Source organism: Scardinius erythrophthalmus, assembly GCF_964197995.2.
Source record: "Scardinius erythrophthalmus genome assembly, chromosome: 3".
Classification (NCBI taxonomy): Eukaryota; Metazoa; Chordata; class Actinopteri; order Cypriniformes; family Leuciscidae; genus Scardinius; species Scardinius erythrophthalmus.
The window spans coordinates 47,328,080-47,338,592 of record NC_138223.1 but is presented as its reverse complement, the minus strand read 5'-3'; the positions used below and the strand labels follow the sequence as shown (position 1 = coordinate 47,338,592).

General features: G+C 38.5%; 1 protein-coding gene across 1 annotated transcript in view; it reads left to right on the top strand.

The window, feature by feature from the left end:
• Positions 1-2,140: 2,140 nt before the first annotated feature.
• c3a.5 (complement C3a, tandem duplicate 5) overlaps positions 2,141-10,513 on the top strand; it is a 31,341-nt gene continuing 22,968 nt past the window's right edge. Inside the window, exons 1-10 of the mRNA XM_081361137.1 lie at positions 2,141-2,230; positions 2,315-2,510; positions 2,592-2,760; positions 3,133-3,206; positions 3,332-3,420; positions 3,529-3,611; positions 3,707-3,794; positions 3,951-4,053; positions 6,152-6,272; positions 6,417-6,532. Of these exons, the coding sequence (XP_081217263.1) occupies positions 2,157-2,230; positions 2,315-2,510; positions 2,592-2,760; positions 3,133-3,206; positions 3,332-3,420; positions 3,529-3,611; positions 3,707-3,794; positions 3,951-4,053; positions 6,152-6,272; positions 6,417-6,532 (1,113 nt within the window). The 5' untranslated portion in view covers positions 2,141-2,156. The remainder of the gene's footprint in view (positions 2,231-2,314; positions 2,511-2,591; positions 2,761-3,132; positions 3,207-3,331; positions 3,421-3,528; positions 3,612-3,706; positions 3,795-3,950; positions 4,054-6,151; positions 6,273-6,416; positions 6,533-10,513) is intronic.

Sequence of the window (10,513 nt, the reverse complement as noted above, 5' to 3'; positions counted from 1 at the left end):
TACAGGTTCACGTGTTTCAGCATCAATTAGCTCACTATCTAAATGTTTTCATGTGCTTAAATTAATTTAGTAATCTAAAAAGGCCTTAAATACAGTAAAGCAGAAACTTGCTTTCAGTTCTCATGATGCAATTACAGATACAAAACTTCATATAATGGTCTTTTCTCTAGTTTTTATGCCTAACAACATCTGGCAAAGGAACTACCTAATGAAAACTAGCATTCAGGCTAATTAGGGTACATTAACATTCATGAATGTTTATTAATGTACATTGTTCCTTTTTTAATCTAAATAAACAAATGTCATAGTTTAAATCATAGACTGTAAAAAAAGATGGACGACGCCCCTTCGCTCTCTTCCATTGGTGAGAACTGAAGCCGCCAGCGTCCCGATATGGCGTTGACATCTTGAAACTTGAGTCTGCGCAGTAGCGATCTCGGGACCAGACCTGCGCAGTAGTGAGCAGGAAGTAAAGCCGCGAAATCAACGCTCCGCCCTCACTCTCGCAGAATGCACTCTCCCTGAGTGCACTTTTTTAAAAATTGATTGCAGTACGACAAGAGGCTTGTTAAAATAAAGTAAATACAATCTCCTCAGTCCTCCGAAGATCCCGAAAAAAATGTCGGTTGGTGCTTCAGTGACTACTTCGCTTAGAGAACCTGTCAATCACAGCTGTCAATCATGACGTTACACCCCCGCATCACGTAACTAACTAAAAACCAACTTATTTTTGAAACAGACACTTGAACTTACATCAGCGTGATAAAAACGGCAGCAAATGAAAGAAACCACCTTTGGAAAAAAGATATTTGAAGTGTAATTTAATAATTGTTTAGTTGGTCTCACGTCCCGTTGAATAACACGGGGAGGCGGGGCTTATGACCTATACTAGGACCAGCCACCGGGGGGCGATCGAGACGTTTTGGCTTCACTTTTCAGGGCTTGTGCGGCACGCTTGGTATTGCATCCTTTTTATATTGAGCAATTGTGGTCTCTAATTTCAGGTTTACTATGAGTTTGCGTCTGAAGGTACAACAAAATAACTTATGGGTGGAGAAATCAGGAAGTCAGCAAATTCTAACCTGCAAAAAGTTTGTCAACATCTTTCATTTATTTTCAATTAAAATATTCAAAAAGCCAGTTGAAAAACTAGTAAATAACTTTAAATAAGTTTCATGCTGAATGCATTTTAGACATTCTCCAATGACATTTAATTAATTGTTTGACATTTGGCAAGACACCCTCATTTTAATATGTGTTTGGTTTTAATGTCATTACCTCTTTAATGGACCTAATGATTTGGGTTTACCTATATTGTCTTATCATTGCTTCCACTTGAATTTGTGCTTTTTTACTGTTTAACAAGAATCCTCAAGGCATCACACTCGACAGAGATACATATCTACCAAGGAGAGGCATCAATGGCGAAAACTTTGCTTTGCCTGAAATTGCCAGGTTTGTTGCACTATTTAGTAAAGTTTAATCAGTGAATTATCAATTATCATAGTGCAGGTAGTCTCTGTTAATAAGACTCTTGTGTTTTCTGCTGGTGTTGTTTTGAAGGGCTGGGGTTTGGAAGTTGATCGCAAAGTACACAAACACACCGCAAAAGAACTTCACTACTGAGTTTGAAGTTATGGAATAACAGGCGATTTGTTGGAGTGAGACATTTCACATGCTATGTGCAATGGAAGCACGTTTGATCACATTTTACTAGCAAGGCCTGCTGCTTGCATTTAGACTTTTTTTTGTTGAGTGCTTCTCAATATCCAAACTGATGCTTCCTTGCTCCTTCGTCCTCCAGCAAAGAAAGGAAAGAAGAATGTGCAAACAAGCAATTGAAGCACATGTCACCCTTAGATTGAAGACAAGACACAAGCAACCTTTGATGTGGAACTGGGTGGAGAACACAAGATTTTAGGCAACCAAAACTGTACCGGATGGGTTAAACGCTTTCTTTTGAGAAGAGTTGCACAACACAAACCCGTACCCATAGCCGATTTTCTGCTTGATCATACTTTAGTTCCTCCACTCGAGTTACTCAACAGTTAGCTGTGAGGACAATGATGATATCTTGAAATGAGGAGGGACATGAATAAATGATAAAAGTCTAAATAATGCTCAGCTTTAAGTCACAAACACAGGAGCAGGTGAACATGATGCATGTGGATGGAGTGACGCTGACTGCCATCGTTCTGTGCTTCCCTATGCTCACATTATGTGACCCACTGTAAGTACATTAATTTTCTAAATGTCCAATAAAGGATTGTTTCTTGTGATAGACAAATATAAAGTTTAATTTTCACTTCCTCAGATATATTCTGTCAGCTCCTAATTTGCTGAGAGTGGGTTCCTCAGAGAATGTGTTTGTGGAGGCTCAGGATTACTCTGGAGGAAACCTGAACGTGAGGATCTCAGTAATGAACCACCCAAAGAAAGACAGGGAGATCACGTCTAAACCAGTGACACTGACTGCAGAAAACAATTACCAGATCCTTACAGATATAAAGGTGAGAGCTACATAAAAACAGTGCAGTGTTTCTCATTAGTTTATAATCAGATTTAATTCAGGCTGATTATCTGTTCTTTAGATCCCTGATGATAAGAACTTCTTCTCTGATGACCCTCTGGAGAAGCAGTATGTGTATCTACAAGCTCAGTTTCCATCCAAAACCCTGGAGAAAGTGGTCATGGTCTCATTCCAGTCTGGATATATATTTGTACAGACAGACAAGCCCATCTACACGCCTGGTAGCACAGGTGAGATTTAGGTTTAGTTTATGGGTCACAATGTTGTAATTGGCTTATCAAATTAAGGAATCTTAAAATGTTTTGTTGCTATCTATTCTGTGATATTGGAAGTTCTTTTGACAAATTATTACTAAAAGTTATTATAATTTATATGACAATAAAGATGAGAGAATCACACATACATTAAGGTCCTTTGGCACAGCCTTGCATTTTAATTTTAGAGAGGATGTCGAGAACTTGATTTATTTCCCAGCCATGTAAAAATGCAGACTTTTAAAGGCGGCGTTTTCCATGGAGAAGCATCACAACAATAAGATGCATTACATTTTACATAAAATGAAGCTTATGAAGTCATATTTGATGTAACAATTTATTTTCCAGTTAATTACAGGGTCTTCTCCTTAACTCCTGATCAACATCCATTTGATGGAGCTTCTGTCTCAGTCGATATCATGGTACTCAGTTAAATACTTTATTTACCCGCATAGATGAAATAGCTTAACTGTAACAAGTACCTATATTGTCTTATCATTGCTTCCACTTGACACTAAATTTGTGTTGCTTTTTACTGTTTAACAAGAATCCTCAAGGCATCACACTCGACAGAGATACATTTCTACCAAGGGGAGGCATCAATGCCGAAAACTTTGCTTTGCCTGAAATTACCAGGTTTGTTGCACTATATAGTAAAGTTTGATCAATGAATTATCAATTATCATAGTGCAGGTAGTCTCTGTTAATAAGACTCTTGTGTTTTCTGCTGGTGTTGTTTTGAAGGGCTGGGGTTTGGAAGTTGATCGCTAAGTACACAAACACACCGCAAAAGAACTTCACTACTGAGTTTGAAGTTATGGAATATGGTACGTTTACTGCCTTATCTAGAGAACAAATTATTCTATTGTTAAAGCTGTGTGAAAAATGTAATAATCGCTGACCTTTTGTTTTATTTTTGTAGTTTTGCCGAGCTTTGAAGTGACCTTAAATCCAAGCAGACCCTTCTTCTATGTGAATGAGCAGTCTCTCACAGTAGGCATATCAGCTAAGTAAGACAGGAGTTTAGTTGTTAATTTTACCTTTTCACTGTGCAAACATGTAATGCAGTACTCTTCAGTAGTAGTTTGTGTTTGAAGTGGTTGTTTGAAGATTTATCGCAAGGGATGTACTCAACTGTTACTTTGACATTATATTTGTTTTGTTAGGTACCTGTTTGGGAATAATGTTAGAGGAAGTGCTTTTGTGGTGTTTGGTGTTATAGACGACGAGAAAAAAATCAGCATCGCTGCCTCACTGCAAAGGGTTCAGGCGAGTCCTATTTATACATTCTAATCCCACATAATGCAAATTATTTGGAGACAAAAAGGCATCACTTGTACAGTATGTTTGTAGTTTACCATAACTGCAGTTTCAGTATGAATATGCGTTTTCTTTTAGCGTAATGATTAAGCAACTGAAATATGAGATGTGCAATTCGAGGGCTTGGAGCCAGAGGGGCGTAAGTGGCTTTTGACAAACTTTACAGGAGAGACGAAACAAAATTTTGACCACACTTCAATCACCTGTATTATTGACCTTAAACCACAAACATTGCAACCACAGGCATACTTACATGAATGAGTATTTAAGTAATAAACTTATGGCATATTAACACAATGAACGTGTTCTAAATCATTTTAAAATCTAAAAAATATGGCAATAACGTCACATACACCTTTTTGGCACCAAACATTTCCAAGTCTTCTATGGACATATTGGGCGTATCTGCTGAACAATGCAGAAAATAATTGGTCAAAAGGGGGAATTGATTGAATAATTAACACTTGAATAACACTTGAACAATTAATTAATTTTCATTTAACTCATTCATTAAATTGTTTTTGTTAATTTTTTTCTCCTTTCACTTTTCGAATTCTGGGCATCTGCTGACCAGTACAGACTGTAATAAAAGTCACTGAACTTGCTAAACACACTTCTGATTGGCAATTCATGAGTTGTTCAATTTATTTCATTACATTCATTTCAAATACTCTATACAATTGACAGTTCTCTCATTTCACTTTTCTTTGTTCAACCATTTCAATTACTCTGTGAGTCTATTCATTGACCACATCCAAAGAATCATGTCGCGTCTTATTTGCTTTTCTGTTCACTAGTTTGTTTAGTTCTACTCACTGTACTCACTGTTCTACTCACTGTCCACTGTCAAAGCATTGTAGAACTCTGCGTATCTTGTGAGGAAATGCATTCAAAAACAACTCTGACTCATCTTCAACTTATTCAATATAGGATTCATCAGTTTGTTTCATAATATTCATCAAAATCTTTTCTGCCTCAGACAGTTCCATGTCTGCAGTTGTGTCAGCCATTTTGAATGCTGTTTTAGGGCACCAACTACACTTACGCCCTTCTGGCTCCAAAAATTACTCACACTTTTGTGTTAGGTCTTTATTGTTTTGTTGCTTTATTCAAAACAGTTTGATCTCAGATAGGTCCACCATTGGATAGAGCTCATCGAGACCTTATATATTGATATTAAATCACGCGTGTGATCATAGGTAACTAAACCTATGCGCGTGAACTCAGCAATCGACTTCTTTGGACTTCAACCGAAAACAGGATGTAAACACAGGTATTTGCGCTGGCTTAAATAACATCATTTTTATACACATCTTTCACATCTACTGCAGTCAGATCCACTCGTGTTCACTCTGAAGGAATCACTCACATTTTCTGTGCACTTGTAATGACACATCAAGGATGTTAAGAGGCTAAAAGCAGGTTTAAAACTTGCCCCATTGAAGTCAACAGGGTGCAAATTTTATAGAAATTTTATTTAATAGAATAACTCGGTGTAGGCAACACCGATTGTTGTCGTTGTTCTCTGTATTGACAGCACTCCAAATGTACAAAAAAATGAGCTCAATGTTAAAATTGACCGGAGTTCTCCATTAAGAACTCATATTCGCCCAAAACGCCACTTACGCCCCTCTGGCTCCAAGCCCTCGAATTCAATCCTACTGTAAGTGCAAAACGGGGTTTGTGAGTAGTTTTAGAGTACTACTGTAAAATAGTAAAAAAATAATAATAATAAACTTTTATAGTAACTTTATTTAAAAAATATATATATAATATTTATAAAATAGTAAGAATGTACTTCATGTGAGGTTTCTGATTAGTGGACTTTTATAGTTTGTACTTTCTAGTTTTTCCTGTGTTACTGACTGTGACAGCATTAAATGTATAAAAATCAAAATTGATAAAATAGTATACCTTTTTAGTGTCATTGCATTAGGGTTTGGGACCACTGTTTTACAGTAATACTGAAAAATAATAAAAAACTAACACAAAAATATTTGTATAAAAACATTTTTTTTTTTTTATGTCACTATTTGTCACTCTGCAGATATTTGATGGAGAAGGAGAGGCAGAGCTGACAGGACGAATGATCAAGGAAACCTTCCCAGACCTCCAACAGCTAGTTGGGAAGTCACTCTACATTTCAGCCAGTGTTTTAACAGAAACTGGTAAGAAACTTTAACTAAGAGTTGGCAACCTTTGGATTTCTGTTTGAGAGTTACTGGAAGGTCTTTATACCCTAACAGCACAGGTGGACTTTGGCATTGTTGACACCTGGAAAAATGACTGTTGACTCTGTGTGTGTGTTTTAGGCAGTGAAATGGTGGAAGCTCACAGGAGAGGCATTCAGATTGTGACATCACCGTACACCATCCACTTCAAAAGAACACCACAATTCTTCAAACCTGGGATGTCCTTTGATGTCTCGGTATAAAGCTATATAAAAAAAAAAACAGACTAAAAATTTAAGAACAGGATCATACTCCTCTCCGCTGACATAAGATACATGAAGCTACACAGCAATAACTCCAGTGTTAAATGAACTCTCCTGGGAGTTTATATGGCTCCAGACTCAAGAGTGTTAAAGTGTTAAATATGAGTGTTAAATTAACAATCAAGAGTGTTTAAGTTTAATGAGCTAATTAAGTGATTCATTGAGTGATGATTAATCATTATTGAAGACACCTGATGTTAACAAGCAGAATCACCAAAGGAGAACATCTCATTTTTTAGGACACCGTTATAGTGATCAGTGTTTGCTTTAGTTGGGCTCTTGACCCTTAAAGCATTAACTTTAGATTTTGTTTGGCTGTTGTATCTGAGTTGTAACTCTCAGATGAACAAAGATAAAAGTTTATCAGGTGTTGTTGGTTATGTTTAGACATAATCATAATCAGGGCTGGACTGGTAATCTGGCATACCGGGCAAATGCCCGGTGGGCCGATGTGCTTTTTGGGCCGATACATCTCGTAGTTTTTTTTTTTTTAACGGCCCATAAAACTCGTACATTGGCGGCCCATTCGTTTTGTTTTGTTTAATAGGCGGCGCTGGGTTTGTGCCGGTGTAATGCATTGGTCAAAAAAAGTAAGCGTTATTTATTTTTTTTCACTGACAGACCGGCCCATGAAACGCTTAGATCAGCGGCCCATTGGTTGTTTTCTTGATTGACACTGGGCTGGCCCAATCACAGCTTTAAAAACCTCCCCCTTTGGGCTTTAAATGAGCGTGCAGTGTCAAGTGTGTGTATCTGTCAAAAAAAATAGTCTGAGAGAAACGCAAGGAATGTGCAGAGAAATAGTGTGTAATAGAAATAGCAGACGCTGTAAAATGTGTCAAAATATAAATGTTTTCTGCAGCAGCAGGACCTTCATCAGCTCCAGTGGCTGATGAGGAGGATAGTGAGGAGGATCAGGAGAGAGAGATGAGAAAGTGTAGAGTCCACTCCGCGGTAAGCAGAATTACTTTCAAAACACTTAGGCTATGTCATGAGTGTAGGAACCCATAACCCAGTTACACATTATTTCCACATCTGCATAGTTGACGATTACAGAAATGTACTATAATGAGACGCGTTTTTATCCATGTTTTCCGCCAAAATAAAAGCTTGATGCAGTTTCCATCAAAATAAAAGATCATGTGCTGATCTCTTTCAAGTATAGAAATTAGAACAAAACTAAATATAAAGTTTTCTTTATTTTTCTGTGCATTTGTTTTACAATATATGGCTATTAGGCTACTGTCATGAGATTAATATTATAACTATTATTATGTAGTAATATAGACAGACACTGTTACTAAAAGCGGTTTGATTTTTTTTTTTTATATTTGCACACTGAAAATGGGTTGGAGCTTTTAATTTTGAACCCTCAAACTGCACCAGATTTAACATTAAAATGCACAACATTTTCTAAGTGGGGGCATGCCCCCAAACACCCCTAGAAAGACTGAGGTCCGCCACCACAGTTTTACCAAAATTCCTGTGAGAAACACTGGTATTGCTATGCCAATGCAGCTTATATCTTGTTTTTTGGATGCATCACTGTGGAGTATAGTTCAATTGTATTAATAAATTACAATTTTGTACTTATTTCATCTGTTAACTCTCACTCGTTTATACTCACTCATTACATGGCATTAGTGGTTTTAATGAATAGGAGTTGAACAAAAACATATTCAAGGGCGTGCAAAGATGGGTGGTGTTTATGATCATATGTAGTGAGCCAGTCTGGGCCAAAATGCCAGGGCCGATTTTCTGTCCCAGTCCAGCCCTGATCATAATTTGACCTGAATCACTGAACTCATTTAGAGTTTTATCTCTGACTTAAATGTATATTGTTGATTACAGCATCACTGTGATTCTACAGCATAAGATCCAGAATTTTCTAAATAATCTAATGGATTTCTTACAAGTTGTTCTGATAAAACAAAATCTTCCTTTTAGGCACACACAGACATCAAGAATCAGTGTATGAATCTCAACAATGGTGACAAACAGAATATTCAATTAGGGAAATTAAATAACTAAGACAATTCAGATCATACCATTCATACCACAGTGCATGATGGGAGTCATGAATGAGTTTTAATTGGTGGCACCCAGAATGCACTGCAACATGCTTTATTATTGTCACCATTGTTGAGATTCACAGGCTGATTATTTTGGTCAGAACAACTTTTAAGAAATATTTTGGATTATACTGAAAATGATGAAAATCATTTGCTGTAGAATCACAGGCTGCTGTAATCAACAGGGTAGACATAACTCTCTAAATAAAATTTGTGATTCAGGCAAATTATGATTATGTCTAAACATAACCAACAACACCTGATCAACTTTTATCTTTGTTCATCTGAGAGTTACAACTCAGATACAACAGCCAAACAGAATCTCAAGTTAATGATTTAAGGGTCAAGAGCCCAACTAAAGCAAACACTGATCACCATAACGGTGTCTTACAAAATTAGATTTTCTCCTTCGATGTGTCACAGGTCGGGGCGGGCCAAATCAGGCTGCACCCACCCCCCTAGGACCCATACCACCCTTGGGGAGTTAGACAGAGGCCAGGCAAAGACGACAGACAACGAGACTTCCAACAACACAGTATTTTATTGAATAAAATAGGGGCAAAGGGATCCAGAATGGTGAGTCTTCTGGGCAGGGTCGTTCCGTCCTGTGGACCGCCGGGGGACCCACAATCGACAGACAGAGAACTTACGGCTGAAGGGCTTTACTGAAAGCAGACAGGTGAGTATACAGACACGTAATCCTCTTCTTCAGTAATGACAGACAGAGAATTTACGGCTGGGGGAACTTCACTGCAAAGCAGGCTGGTGAGTATACAGATACGGCTGGGGGAACTTCACTGCAAAGCAGACTGGTGAGTATACAGATACGTAATCCTCTTCTTCAGTAATGACAGACAGAGAACTTACGGCTGGGGGAACTTCACTGCAAAGCAGACTGGTGAGTATACAGATACGTAATCCTCTTCTTCAGTAATGACAGACAGAGAACTTACGGCTGGGGGAACTTCACTGCAAAGCAGACTGGTGAGTATACAGATACGTAATCCTCTTCTTCAGTAATGACAGACAGAGAACTTACGGCTGGGGGAACTTCACTGCAAAGCAGACTGGTGAGTATACAGATACGTAATCCTCTTCTTCAGTAATGACAGACAGAGAACTTACGGCTGGGGGAACTTCACTGCAAAGCAGACTGGTGAGTATACAGATACGTAATCCTCTTCTTCAGTAATGACAGACAGAGAACTTACGGCTGGGGGAACTTCACTGCAAAGCAGACTGGTGAGTATACAGATACGTAATCCTCTTCTTCAGTAATGACAGACAGAGAACTTACGGCTGGAGGATTTTACTGCAAAGCAGTCGGTTAAGCATTCACCTACGTGTCTCTCTTCACAATGGGCTGACAGATAGTACACACAGAGACTTGAGGAGTACAACAGTATTAGCCTCTTCTTACGTCCGGGAACGTGATAGAAAACTCAGGTAATTGATGGACATTCAGCGGGTTTAAGTTCACACTTCACACATCAAGGCAGTGCATCACATCACTCCATCACTGCAATTCAACACTCAGTGGTAAATACATATGGCCGTCGCCCATTTCCTGACCTGGCATTCTCATCAAGAAGTCCCATAGACAAGAGAGAGCAGATGGAGATCGATTGGACTACTCACAGTCTCTCACCAGCGATCTTACTGTACAACGATTTCCTTCCTCCAGTTGAATCAGCGTGCTCTTCCTCCCACACTCACGTCCATTGCCAGCCCTACTTCCTCTTCTCCACCGCTCACGCTTCCTCCGACATACTCAGTCCCCAAACACCACCTGTCCCCAAACAACTCCCTCTCCAGACACCTCCCGTCCCAGCCTTCACATCGT